At 35.4% G+C, this 13,888-nt stretch overlaps 3 protein-coding genes across 3 annotated transcripts; 2 read left to right on the forward strand and 1 right to left on the reverse strand.

The window, feature by feature from the left end:
* Window positions 1–2,166: 2,166 nt before the first annotated feature.
* On the forward strand, window positions 2,167–6,178 carry LOC108991915 (proline transporter 1-like). The gene is made up of 7 exons (XM_018966336.2): window positions 2,167–2,553; window positions 3,173–3,397; window positions 3,496–3,590; window positions 4,008–4,197; window positions 4,675–4,799; window positions 5,139–5,354; window positions 5,455–6,178. Exons 1-7 carry the CDS (start codon window positions 2,454–2,456, stop codon window positions 5,830–5,832), a joined length of 1,329 nt encoding a protein of 442 aa, XP_018821881.1. The 5' UTR covers window positions 2,167–2,453; the 3' UTR covers window positions 5,833–6,178.
* A 267-nt stretch (window positions 6,179–6,445) lies between these two features.
* LOC108991940 (immediate early response 3-interacting protein 1-like) lies at window positions 6,446–9,948 on the reverse strand. Its single transcript, XM_018966368.2, has 3 exons — window positions 9,784–9,948; window positions 7,861–8,109; window positions 6,446–6,872 (listed from the first exon to the last, which is right to left on the reverse strand). The coding sequence occupies exon 2, from the start codon at window positions 8,103–8,105 to the stop codon at window positions 7,872–7,874; it is 234 nt and encodes a 77-aa protein (XP_018821913.1). The 5' UTR covers window positions 8,106–8,109; window positions 9,784–9,948; the 3' UTR covers window positions 6,446–6,872; window positions 7,861–7,871.
* Window positions 9,949–11,003: 1,055 nt separating this feature from the next.
* On the forward strand, window positions 11,004–13,626 carry LOC108991888 (60S ribosomal protein L35a-1). The gene is made up of 5 exons (XM_018966292.2): window positions 11,004–11,136; window positions 11,269–11,304; window positions 11,719–11,947; window positions 12,038–12,080; window positions 13,349–13,626. The coding sequence occupies exons 1-4, from the start codon at window positions 11,105–11,107 to the stop codon at window positions 12,077–12,079; spliced, it is 339 nt and encodes a 112-aa protein (XP_018821837.1). The 5' UTR covers window positions 11,004–11,104; the 3' UTR covers window position 12,080; window positions 13,349–13,626.
* The last annotated feature ends 262 nt before the right edge of the window (window positions 13,627–13,888 follow it).

The following is a 13,888-nucleotide window of genomic DNA, read 5'->3' on the forward strand; positions in this document are numbered from 1 at the left end:
TCGTCTTTCTTTTCTTTTTAACTAAGAATATATAAATGATAAAGAAAGGGACTCGGTCCCACTTAAAAGTTCGATCACTGCATATCATTCGACGAGCTTAGCTATATTTGATTATTTAATTAAATTCAATTTATTTCAATTCATTTCAAATTAATTATTTATATAATTTAATTATTTTTTATAAAAAATTAAAAAATTAATATAATTAATATAATTAATAAAATATTACCATTCATAATTCAATTCCTCAACATTCGCAACTTAAATCTGACCCGATTCAATAAATTCTTTCTATTATCAATTGACAGGTGCAAGGTTGAAAGATATAATATAGATTGATGTGAATTGAGCACCAACACTTGCAATAATTAATAAAAAAATTAACATTTCCCTGTCCACCTCCACATTTACTCGCAAACATACAAAGGCATATATATAGGCAACCCAGCCCTGCAAAATCTATCAAATCCAGATTATGTGCATGTCATCGATTTTTTCGGTGATGATTTTTCATGTTTATTTTTGGCTTGGTCTATCGTATCTTGTTTTTATTATGTAATGGATTGAAAGATTAATGAAAATTAAAATGGTAGATAGTCTTAATATAGCACGAAAGCTTTGATGGTAACGGGCAGCTTAACACCTACGCAAGTTAGGCAATTGTCAAAACAAAAAGTTGCGATTGTCTAACCCCCACAGCACACTAAATAAGGACTCTTTAGAAAAAAAATTAAATTAAAGATCTAATTAAGAAATAAAATTCAAATAATATTACTAATAATATATAAAAAATTATATGTGGTATATAATGTGAAAATATTGATGAGTAGTGTTAATATCGTGTTTCATACACCTTTGGACATGGTTCTAACAACTTGAGTCTTGGGTCTTTCACTTATACACTTAAGAGAATACAAAGAGTGGAGGGCCTTGGTGGAGGCTGGGGAGTCTCCGATGCTTAAGTCAGTATATTTTCTTAGTAGTTTGTGAGTAAGTTTAGAGGAATCAGAGAGAGTTATTTGTATATGAGATTCGACTTTTATACTAGGTTTCTGGGTGGGGACAATTCATACATGGCTTCGGGGAGTCCATGTCACCTCAACTGTTTGCTTAGTCATAATCATTTAATGCGGTGTGACTTGTGAGGCAGCGTCATTAATGCAACGTCGAGTCCGGGGAATGGCTTGGCTCCCGTACTCATTTTACCCTGCAAGCGTTCCTTATTAAACTTCTTCATATATGTTGTCAGGAGATTGAAGGTTCTTTGTATTTCTCGCACACTTGCTTGCGCGGCACAGGTTCCCGAGGGTTGGGTGTCGTCATGAAGGTTTTAGGGCGGCATGTCTCGTCTGCCTCACCTATCTGCTTTCCCTACGCTTGGGTTGCTTAATGGGCAAGTTTTACTCATAAGCTGAATACTCAATAGAGACTCACTGACTTTTTTTAGAGAATAATCGTTGGGCTTGACCGGGCTCACTGACTCACTACCTAGTGATCCCCAGTGGGCTTGTAGGCCAATAGGAGAAACTCCCTTACAAGTATAATTTTTCAAAATTAAAACATCTCTTTGTTCAATAAAACTTAAAGGGTGGATCTACACCCACTACTGGGAGTTTCCTCTAATCTATTTTAATTTTTTTAATATTATTTTTTTAATATTTTTAAATATATTTTTTAAAAATTTTATAATATTATTAAATAATATTTTTTTAATCACTAAATAAAATAAAAAAATGGAGTGGGAGCTCCAAGCGAGATCCCTAACTTTTGCAAAACTTAAAACTTCTCTCCTTTTTAGAACGTCTAAAAAAACAAGTAAACGAAAAAAACGATAAAGTTATTTTTTTCACCTCACCAAAAGAGTAAATGAGTATTAAATTGAAAAAAACGTGAGCATTTATACGTTATAATGAATATAAAAAAATATTTTATTTGATCTCATTTTATTATTATAATTTTTTTAAATTTTTATATAAAATATAATATATAATTTAACTCAGTTCAAATTTTTAAAATTTTAAAATAATAATAATATTTTAAATTTTATCTAAAACTAAAAATTATTATGCCACTCTCCGAACCTAAATTTTATTCCTCACTACCTCAGGCCCCAAAGGACCGCCTCTGTCTGATAAGTGGAGCCGCCGCCACTTCTTGTTATTAAAAAAAAAAAAAAAAAAGATCCTAGATTCCCAAGTAAAACCAAGATTGGGGGAGGGATTCGCACCGACGACGGGATAAAAGTGGATTCATTTTGTTTCATAGAATGTATGCTCGTTCTGGGATTCGTCGGCAGTAAATAAATCTGGGGAAGTTGCTTTATTCTTGGCTCCTTTTAGGACTATATAAAAATAAGGAAAGAGAGCGTCTGATAATTCAAGCTGGCTGTGACCTGCATAGTTGAGGCGGAGGAGGAAGAGAGCGCAGCACTGATAGGAGGACCTCAGGTGCTTATGATGGAATGCAGCGACGAAGATTCTCGTCCTCAGACAATGCACGAGGAGGACCCGTTGTCCGTGGACATCCCAGAAACCGCTCACCAGATTAGCAAAGGTTTCGTAATTGTCTTTCTTTCTCTCCCATTTCTTTGTTGGTTAAAAATCGTATATGGGTCGTGAAATTGCTTTTATTCTGGGAGGGTGGGATAAATAGTTTGTGGTTTTCATATTGGTTTGGTGCGGCATATATTCGTTTATACATATTCTTTATTGCATACTTCTATATTTTCCGTCTTCAATGGAATGGTTTTTCTCGTTTTGTGTGTTTTGTTTGCCAGAATGATTTGCAGGTAAACACCTGATCTCTCAATCGGAAATCGGAAAACATTAAATCACCCTGAAAGTACCATGGTCTAGTCCACCAGCTAATTGATCCAGGCAATTAATCCCACAATAATCTTCTATCACCATCCATGTCGACCGTAAACACCCATAAAAGTCTACTGAAAGTTGCCATCCACATTTCTTAAAGTGCAGTCTCCAACATAATCCTTCATGCACTCTTTCGATTTTTTTCTACCCCGCTTGTAGTTGTATCCCTTGTAAACACCAAAAGACTTGCATATGGATAATTTTAAAGGATGAAGAATTTCAATCACCATAAGTTAATGATATTGAATTTTTATCTTTCTTTGAGCGCAATTTTGCTTTTTTTTTTGTTCTTTTATGTATAGATTCATGGTTTCAAGTGGGCTTCGTCCTGACTACTGGTATCAACAGTGCTTATGTACTGGGATACTCTGGGACTATCATGGTGCCTTTGGGTTGGATATTTGGTGTAGTTGGTTTGATAGCAGCCACCGCTATATCTTTGTATGCAAATACTCTTATTGCCAATCTTCATGAATTTGGGGGGAGGAGGCATATCAGATACAGAGATCTGGCGGGATATATATACGGTATGAGCAAAAAAGGAAAATAACAGATGAGAATTAATTGTACTCCTTTCTGTTTTATAATTTCGTAAGCTTTATCTTTTGGGGTTTTCCAATGGCAGGTAGGAAAGCTTATTCTCTCACATGGGGATTGCAATATGTCAATCTTTTTATGATTAACACTGGGTTTATCATTTTGGCTGGTTCGGCCCTAAAGGTTAGATCAAATAGAATAGAATGGCTTATCTTTTCTAACTGCCTTTCATATTCCGAGATATCATTTTGGCTGGTGCTTCACTATTCTTGCAACTGGAAAAGGTTGTCTTCTCCGTCCTTTATAACAGAATTGTGCATAAAATAGATATGCAAAAGATCTCTTTTTTTCGTTAGCTAATACTCTGTCATAGTCTGATAATATGTGCCTCATTCTATTTCACACCATGCTTTACATCTGACAGTTACCGTTGAGCTATTTGAATAAGAACTAGCTAAAGTTATGTCAACTTGACAAAGCATAAGTGTGCTTTATCAGTTAAGAACTCTACCCTGTAAATTGCATCAAATGAATAAATGCAGTAGTTAAAGTTGCCTCAATTATTTCTCAACCTTTTGGTCTATGTATTTTCTATTGCAGGCTGTCTATGTACTTTTCAGGGATGACCATGCTTTGAAGCTCCCATACTGTATTGTTATAGCTGGGTTTGTATGTGCCTTGTTTGCCATATGTATACCCCATTTATCAGCGCTAAGGATTTGGCTGGGATTTTCAACATTCTTCAGCCTAGTTTATATAATCATAGCATTTGTGCTGTCACTTCAAGATGGTAAGGTCTTGGTGTTTTATTCCAGAACTGTGCTTACCATTTGAACATATTCATGTAATGATATAAACCCTGTTCTTTGTGTTGCATGGATGATAAAATGTCAAATTATTAACACGCTAGGACATAAGACTAGGTTCTTAGGCTGGCATCTTAGAGACCAATTGGGGCATTAGCTAGCTTGATCAGTGATCAGGTGGTTTGCAAAACCATGGTTACCTGAGGTGACATTCTAAATGTGCAAGGAAGTGGGATGCGGGTGCTTTAACTACATGGTTTTGAAGGCTTGACTAAGTGCAATTCCCTTGAATGTCCTTGATAGTAATCATTAGCTAGAGTTTCTCCTGTAAAGAATGCTCGTGATTTCTTTCTTGTGATTTTGATTGGTGCCTTTCGTCCATGCTAGTGCAACTAATAATAAATTTTCTAATTAAGAATCTTGTAGTGTCGAGTTTACATCAATATTCTGTGTTATTGTAGGAATCAATGCCCCAGCCAGGGATTATGGCATTCCAGGAACAACAACAAGCAAAATCTTCACAACAATAGGGGCAGCTGCTAATCTTGTTTTTGCATTCAATACTGGAATGCTTCCAGAGATACAGGTAGGCTAGGACTAGTACAAGGCCTTGAGTTTTTAATGAGCGAGGGAATCCTCTTTTGTCTCATCTGCATGAATAATTACTGTTTTACAGTTTTTGAAACTTTCCGCTTCCTGTGCCTGGTCATGGGATAATGAAGGCATTGAAGGGTAGTAGTTTTGATACTTTTAAGGGAAAACTGAACTCTTTGAATCCGCTTGCTGCTTTTAAAAAACAATAAAATTTGCATTCCGCGATAAGAATAGGCATGTCATTTGTAACTCTCTTTCCACGTTTTTTTCCTGCGTTTGGCTTCAAAACTCACTTTTTTCTGTATTTTTTTTTTTTTTTTAATTCTAACAGGCAACGGTGAGGAAGCCTGTTGTTGACAACATGTTAAAAGCTTTGTACTTCCAGTTCACAGTGGGGGTTTTACCAATGTATCTTGTCACTTTTGTTGGATACTGGGCTTATGGATCTTCTACATCTTCTTACTTGCTCAACAATGTCACCGGTCCGGTTTGGGTCAAGGCGATGGCCAATATTTCTGCCTTTCTGCAGACAGTCATTGCTTTGCATGTACTTGCCTTCGTTCCTCACTCTCGGTTTCCCAAAATCTTGTCTTCTGTTTCTTGCTGTTGCACTAACCTCTAACATTAGTTTCCTCTGCTGCTTGTAGATATTTGCAAGTCCAATGTACGAGTATGTGGACACCAAATACGGTATTAAAGGAAGTGCATTGTCATTTCGCAACTTGTCATTCAGAATTGCGGTAAGAGGCGGCTACCTAGCTATTAACACGCTGGTTTCAGCTCTTTTGCCGTTCCTCGGAGATTTCATGAGCCTCACAGGGGCAATCAGCACATTTCCCTTGACGTTTATCCTAGCAAACCACATGTATCTAGTGGCGAAGAAGAACAAACTCAACTCATTACAGAAGCTCTGGCATTGGCTCAACGTTTGTTTCTTTGGCTGCATGTCCGTGGCAGCAGCAATTGCAGCCTTGAGGCTCATTGCTGTAGATTCCAAAGCATACCATGTTTTTGCGGATATATGATGGCTTTCTCTTCTACCTAAAAAAAAAAAAAATACAAAAAACAAAAAATGATGGCTTTCTCTTCTAGTCAGTCTTCTTCCCACATTTTTTTGAAGAAAAAAACTATAGATTAAACTCTCATTTCACTAATATTTTATCCTGGTGACATTGCTCATAATCTTTGAATCAACTCTTATTTTTTTAAGGGAAAAAATCGAGGATTAATGGCAAGTGTTCTCAGTATAATAAGATGAAGTGAGATAAGTGTAATAGATAGCATAGATTTTTATATTATTGTTGTTTTAAAAATTTTCCAAACTGTTCATGAACAATTCATGAGTGACAAGTTGGGTATTTGTTTTTTTTTTCTCTCTCTGTACAAGTAGGAGTATTGTTATCTTTTAGAATAGAGGCTTTCAGTATATATATAATAGCCTGCCGTTTCAAATATGATTATTGCCCAATTTTATCATACTTTGACCCAGGCTTTTTTAGTTCGATCGAACGAGGTGTGTGCGCTTTGCATACGAGGAACTGGCGTACCCATTGCTCAATTACCTCCAGAAGTAGTCACTGCTGACAATGTACTTCAACCTCCAGTATTTGCTATTTTCGAATAAGGGTGACAGCATGATCACAATAAATAAATAACTACTGCATATAATCAGGAAGTTGTTCATGAGTTGGAGGGAGAGGACATGAGTTGTGCTGCTCCATTCAGAGTTACATGCTGACAAACAGCGTACAGTCAAGTACCTATCTATACGTTTGAATCATAATTTCCAAGAACGGCAACATTCAACCATTTTTATAAAAAACAGATTCACAATATCCTCATTTCCCCACCGAGATATCTCATCGAAGCAAAAATGCAACCTTACAATGGCTAATCATATAACAGACTTATCAGAAAATCGCATAACAGGATCATACCCCCATTAAAAGAAGAAGAAGAAAAAGCAGCAGCTAAATTCTTCAGCCTTCCTAAAAAAGAACAAGAACTTTCTTTTGCAGAGTCCCATCAGTCTTGAAGCTTTATGATATCCACAGCCACTCATAAACTGAACATAATATAAAGCCCATTATTGGTATACTCTAATCATCACAGAACGAGAAAATCACAAGAGGTCCACATTTTTATCACCATCAAGCAAGCATGTTATAGCATACATGTGAGAGGACGACAACATAACTCAAAAGTAAGGGGGCAGAAACATGGGGGTCAAGACTCAAAATCACATAAAAAAGACTCGAAAGAGCTACTTTTTCCATGGTTAAAGAACCTTCCTATCCAAGAAGAGTAAAAAGATGTGTTTTCTCATTATATTGGAGAGAGAAGGTCTCTCTTTTTTTCTTTTTTCTTTTTTTTTTTTTCATTTCTCAGCCCTTTTTTTGGAAGGGGGTAGAGCAGCAAGATTCACTTACTGATTTACAAATGGATGTTGCCATTTAACATTTTTTTTTTGCTCTATTACTGTCGATGCTACAAATTCACACTGAAGGAATTTCATTTCCTGCTTACATTTGTCTTAAACACCATTCAAGCCCAATAGAATAGTCTTACAAGGAAAACTAAGCTAAAAAAATCAAAGCTGTGCAGAAAAACTGTAAATCCTACCAGTTACTAGATGTAACATCCCGATTTTAGTATGAAAAAGGTGGTGAATGGGATCTGACATTGACCGGAAGAAAAAAGTTTTATAGTTTATCAAGAATTCCAAGGGGTTCTAGTTGTAACATTGACTAGTCATTTTCCAGTATAAGCTCACATCTGGCTTCAACTTTTTTGGGCTGTTAAATTAGGGTTTAAATGGAACCAACCCATATGAAAGGGGAAGATTTGGATTTTCTAGATCATTTCATACAGCTTTGCTTCTTAAAGAGACATCATTTCTCAAAATCAGAAAATAATTTACATCCTGTATGAATGTAACAACCAACAAACTCTCTGTTTTCATGAAACGTAAAATATCCTAGTTACTTCAATAGAAATGCAAGAGTGAAAATTTGTTCATCATACTTAAATTAAATTAAAAAAATATATCTTACCTCGTGTGGTATCATCCTGATACCAACTTCACAACAATGCAGATGAAATTTAGCAGTATGAGAGGAACTCTTAAGTACTGGGTTGCATAGATAAGACCTATAAGCTGCCCCTTAAATGACTTTGTCTTGCCCCCTGAGAATTCTGAGAAGCTCCACCCACGAGGTGCCAGGAAGCGGTCCTCATTTAATATTGCCAATGCATTAGCAAGAAGCAGACATCCCTCCAATAATGTCCATAAACCCATTCTCCTGTGCAATTAAGAATTTATCATGGAAAACCTTGTCGTACTTTAATTTGTAGGCATTTTTCACCACTCCCCCCCTCCTCTTCATTACATAAAACTACTAAAGAAGGGCATACCATAGTAGTACCTTTTCTGCATCTAGTGAAAAGACATGACAGATGGAACAAATGCTAGCATGATTACTTGACGAAACCATCTTTATAAGTAATATAGGCAGATTTTCTTTTCCTTTTTTCTTTGCTAGGTAAACAAACACAAATTGATGATTTCCAAGTTGCAAAATGCAACTTCAGCCAAGAGTTATCGTGACATAGCAGTTTGAATACAGCTGCCAAGTTGTCACCCCCATCACCCATGAATCAGTCGATATACAAGATGTTGATATAAGATAAAAAGAATCACGTGTTCTTCATGGTGTCATGCACATGGCACTAGTTAAGCATGTTTCTTCACTGGTTATGGAAGACGTCATAAGCAAGTTTGAACATTTAACCCATAAAACACAAACACTTAGGAGACGTTTGGATTCAAAGATGACTTGAGATGAGTTGAGATGGATTGTGAATAGCAGTGAGATGAGTTGTGAATAGCAGTGAAATTTGTGAGTTAAAGTTGCTTAATAGTAATGAATAGTAGTGAGATGAGTTGAGATGAGCTGAAATGAGATGAGCTTCGAATCTAAACGTCTCCTTAATATTTTGGTAAGAGTAAGGCTGTGTTTGGTTGCCAAAGTGAGCTCAACCAATCTTAAACCAATCATTGATAAGATCCACTATTTTTTCAACTTCAAAAAAAAAATTAAACACATATCAACCTATTTCATACATTCAAACACATCTCAATGAAATCCACAACACTACTATTCACAAATTATCTCAGATCATCTGAGATAACCTCAACATCCAAATGCACCTTGTTGGTGTTCAATTTCCTAAGCTTCACGTATTTGTTTTTTTTGTTTTTTGTGCTGTAAGAACCAAACTCACTTATGAACTTGGGGTATAGCCTCGTTTTTTCTGAAAAAAAAAAATTATGAATTATATTAACATGACCCACAAACCCAACTTTTTTTTTTTTGTTGCGTTTCTCAACAATTTCAAGGAAACAAGTGTATCCATGTTTATAATCAGACCGTTCATCATTCAACAATCAGATAAACTAATCCATATGTTATTAGAGCTTATAAGGTTTAAAAATGAAATCCCTTTCAATGACTTCAAGTAGTTGCGGATTACGTATTGCATACAGTATTCTGCCGCAAAAGCAACAATTTAAAGATTCAAAACCAGTTCCAAAGATGTACTTTTTTCGAGCACCATACAGATCCTTAACCAAAATGGGTATCGACCTTCTCACTCTTCTTGTTAAAATCCTACTCGAGTCCCCCACAACAAGAAGGACCTAAATTTTCATGGTACCACGGAAAGAAGACAACAACCCAACGGAAGTAAGATCCTCTCATACAACTAACTATAAGCTGGCAACAGGATTTCAACAATAACCCAATTTTGAGAGACACAAATGTGACTGCTCAAGAAAACCCAAATAAAAACCCTAAGAAAATTATGGAGACGATTTTAGAAGTATTAAAATCTGTGACATTTATGAAGTTAGATTGATAGGTAAATCTGTGATGCGTAGGATTTGGGGCAGAAAAGAAAACTTTGTTCTCACTGACCTGATTGTGGAAACTGATCTCCGGAGAGGCTTTGTCTTTGGGAAGGATCGACGTCGGAGTCTGGAGCAGAGGCTTCCCCGAAAAGAAGAGTGGAAGAACGTGCCGTCCCTTTGTGCGCGGAACGTGACAATAACGGGAAATATACCAAAGAGGGCATCAGCCTACACCGACCTTTACACAGGGCCTCAGATAAATATATATAAAAAAAAATTATACGATAAGGTTATACGGATTTAAGTTCAGTTGAAATGTAAATAATAATAGTTCATAAATTTTATTGAGATCAATTTAATTTTTTTTTAAAAAAAATTAAAAATTAATAAATTCTATTAATAATTAATTTGAGAGGAGTTACGACCAAACAATACAGAATTTTGGCAATCATTACTTCGGAGAAGGAAACAAAATTAAGAATGTGTTCAGGAGACACTCACGGGTTTACTTATTTCCTAACATTACTTGATTAAACTTCTCTTTTTTGCTTAGCCATCGTTTGTATAAACAAAAACAAAACATCACTTTTTGCTGCGTTAAAAAATAGAATAATGCTGGAGTGGACTCTTGCTGAGAGCTCCCGTCGGATTTTAGCATGTGTTTTTTATATATTTTTTATATAAATTCTTTAATAATTTTAAATATTTTAAAAAATTAAAAAATAATTTATAAATATTATTAAAAAATAATTTCTTAATTACGAAATAAAATAAGGAAGTGTTTTTATTTTACTTCATCATTAAGAAAGTATTTTTTAATAATTTTCTTTACTTTCTGATTAAAGAAGTATTTTTAATGATATTCTAATTTTATTTTATTTTTTAAAAATATTTAAAAATATTAAAAAAATTTATGTAAAAAATAACTTTAAAAAAATACAAAAAAACACATGCTAGAGCCAACGAGAGCCCCAAGCAGTGGCTCTAGCGTTGTCCTAAAAAATATCCATAATTTTAAAACAAATGTTGAGATTATAAAGTCGAAAGTTTTTTATATTGTAGTGACAATTAGGATTTCAGGAATTTCATTAAAAAAATTTATTTTGCAAATACAGAGATACTGAAACATGTTTTTATTTTATATTAGCAAACTGGGCTGGACAACCAAATATATGTATGTACTCAACCTATGGGCCATGCCCAACACTGACTCGGGCTCTTATGACCCAAAAGCTTTTGGAACAGGGTTTTCAGTCTATAAGCTCAGCCCATCTCTTTAATAAGTACCCGAATCGATGTCTTCCACCAATTAGGGTTTTAGGTTCTTCTAATTACTTGGCCTCTCCGGATTCTGCTTTCTGAAGCGAGCGCCTCCAAAGCGAAGGGAAATGGTGAAGGGACGCCAAGGAGAGCGAGTCAGGTCTGCCTTCCTTTTTTTCCCGCACTCATTTGATCTTTTAAACCCCTAGATCCAACTTCCAAACGCCTATTTTCACTTCATGCCTATAGATTTTCTCTTATTTTCCATCTTTGACCCTGTATTTATTATCAGGCTTTATGTCAGAGGAACAATTCTCGGCTACAAGAGGTACTAGACTTCATTTTCGTCTGTGTATGCTGTTCGATTTTATTTCTTTCTCGGTAATGATTTTCATGTCTCTTCTGGATTCTGTTGGGCCGCTCAGAAAACCGGGAGAAAATCACTATTACTATGATTATAGTTGGAGTTTCTGTTTCCTCGGTGCCCAAATCCGTAAAAGTGAGGATTTTCTTGTATAGATGGGTTAGGTAGATGGTAATTGCTTTATTTTAGCATCAGTTTGTATGCTGAGAAATATAGGAAAAGAGAACGAGGATTTACTGGGTTGATTCTTTTTTCTTTTTAATTCCAGAGTCACAAAGAGTGAAAGCGGTGGACATAAGATTGTTTATGTAGTTTTATTATTTTCACATGCATTTACTCAGCTGGTCTTTAAATGTTTGATGGGAATGATGGGTCCAGGTCCAAGTCAAACCAATACCCGAACACTTCCCTCATCCAGGTTGAGGGGGTGAACACCAAGGAGGAGGTTGCATGGTACGCTGGTAAGCGCATGGCTTATATCTACAAGGCCAAGGTGAAGAAGAATGGAACTCACTACCGCTGCATTTGGGGTAAGGTGACAAGGCCTCATGGTAACAGCGGTATTGTTCGTGCTAAGTTCAAGTCGAATCTTCCACCGAAATCCATGGTACTGTCAAAGAAGAGATTTTTTCTATGGTTATAAATTGGCTTTCTATAAGGAGATTTCTCGTTTATTTTGTCTTTGTTTCTTCTGCAGGGGGCTAGAGTTAGGGTTTTTATGTACCCCAGCAATATATGAGGTACTTTCCGATCCTTTTCTTCATTTAATTCCCTCGTTTATTTTCGCCCTTATGTATGTTTTCAGTTGTGTTCAATATTATAATAAGTAGGCAGCTATGACATTGTACGTGGGCTACACCTAAATTGCTCACCAATAATGTGATACTCCATATGATATGAATACGAGTAGGTGGTGTATTGGATCCCACATTGCTTGGGAAGGAGAAGTTCTTACTCTTTATAAAATTCCAATGAGGCTCAAATTGCATCATTGACTTAGGTATTCCATTGGGACGTTACAAATGGTCCTACATTTCTGGTTAGGATAGTCTCTGATACTATTTGTAACGCACTAATGGAAGATCCAAATCACATGATCTATACTCCAAAAGGACTAATCAATGATACAATTGGAGCATCATTAGAACCTTATAAAGAGCAAGAACTTCACATTCCCAAGCAATGTGGGATCTCATACATCACCTACTATTATCTATATCATATGAGGTATCACAAATAAAATCTAAAATTACTTATTGAAAAAAAAAATCCAAAGCATGGGCTCTGTGTTCATATCAATGCCAGACATAAATCATAAATGATTTACAAGCATTTTCAATGATTATCGTATGAATTATTATCATATCTTATCAATAATTATCCTACCAGCTGTACTAATGGGGTTTAGCCTTTTTTATCTCTCTATATTTGGAGAATGTTTATATACCCTGTTGTGTCTTAAGATCCTTCAGCAATGATCATATCATTCTACATTTCTTTTTCTCCATCATAATTTTGCTGCGAAGGGTTATGTAGTTATAATGTGTTTTGGGTTTCCCCTTTCTTAGAATGGGTATTAGAGTGTTTTGCATCCGTTTATCAGTTTGAGGGGGAAAGAATAACCATGTGTATGACATTGATTTTGTCTTTTCTAGCACGGTTATTCACTGTGTCTCTACCATTTGTAACAACCATTTGAGATAATGAGAGATCCTGTTGTTTGTTGCCGCCATTAACTGATCTGCTTGACTTAAACTAACCATACATAAACCAAAATTAGGTGTAACCACAAGGATGACTCCGTCTCTGTCTTTCTATCCCAGAATTTGTTAACTCTTTTGGTGAAAAGTTTTCAAAATAATGAGGGATATTATAAGCGTGTGCTTGCTATTATGTTCTTGTGTTAATCTCATGTAACTATCATGTGAATGCATACGTGGCAATTAAATGGTTTTGTGGTTGGACTACCTTCCTCTGTTAATTCATGCTTCATTTTTTTTCCTTGCAGCTCTGAGGTTGTGTAGATGCCAGATTGAGCAGGTGACTGAGAGTTATGCAGTTACGTCTTTTTATCAGTTAAATTTATGTCATGTTTTGGATCCAAATCGTTTTTGTTTATTAAGATTAGTGGATGGAATATTGTTTGAATTTTCTAGTTTCGGAAAGAAGCAATTGCCACCTGTTTATTTCTTGATTTATTTTTTGCGAAAAAGACTGTCTTTTTCATTCTCTTTAGAGCAAAAAATGAATACAAAGGAGGATAATCCTCTAACTGATTACTCTCCTGAGTCCTAGTGCACTCTTTGCTAATACATGTGCAGCATTATTGACATTTCTAGGAACATGCCTTACAGTCCACTGGCTCACTATTTCTTGCAGTTTCTTGACATTTCTTAGGATTCGTTTGGTTGAACAGATAAGAAATATGTAAATAGTAGTGTAATAATTTGTGAACAGTAGTAAAATTATTTGAGTTAAGATTTTTATAGGGTTTTGGAAAAAGAGAGTAAATATTGAATAAAAATTATAAAATTATAAATTTTATTAA

This window comes from Juglans regia, chromosome 7, assembly GCF_001411555.2.
Source record: "Juglans regia cultivar Chandler chromosome 7, Walnut 2.0, whole genome shotgun sequence".
NCBI classification, from domain to species: Eukaryota; Viridiplantae; Streptophyta; class Magnoliopsida; order Fagales; family Juglandaceae; genus Juglans; species Juglans regia.

What these genes read in the sequence shown, in the direction of transcription:
- LOC108991888 (XM_018966292.2), top strand. Translation starts at nt 11,105, where the DNA reads ATGGTGAAGGGACGCCAAGGAGAGCGAGTCAG. An exon ending in CGCCAAGGAGAGCGAGTCAG is followed by an intron (nt 11,137 to 11,268) that starts GTCTGCCTTCCT and finishes ATTTATTATCAG; the next exon opens with GCTTTATGTCAGAGGAACAA. An exon ending in ACAATTCTCGGCTACAAGAG is followed by an intron (nt 11,305 to 11,718) that starts GTACTAGACTTC and finishes TGATGGGTCCAG; the next exon opens with GTCCAAGTCAAACCAATACC.
- LOC108991940 (XM_018966368.2), bottom strand. Translation starts at nt 8,105, where the DNA reads ATGGGTTTATGGACATTATTGGAGGGATGTCTGCTTCTTGCTAATGCA.
- LOC108991915 (XM_018966336.2), top strand. Translation starts at nt 2,454, where the DNA reads ATGATGGAATGCAGCGACGAAGATTCTCGTCCTCAGACAATGCACGAG. An exon ending in TGGCTGGTTCGGCCCTAAAG is followed by an intron (nt 3,591 to 4,007) that starts GTTAGATCAAAT and finishes TTTCTATTGCAG; the next exon opens with GCTGTCTATGTACTTTTCAG. An exon ending in TGTGCTGTCACTTCAAGATG is followed by an intron (nt 4,198 to 4,674) that starts GTAAGGTCTTGG and finishes GTGTTATTGTAG; the next exon opens with GAATCAATGCCCCAGCCAGG.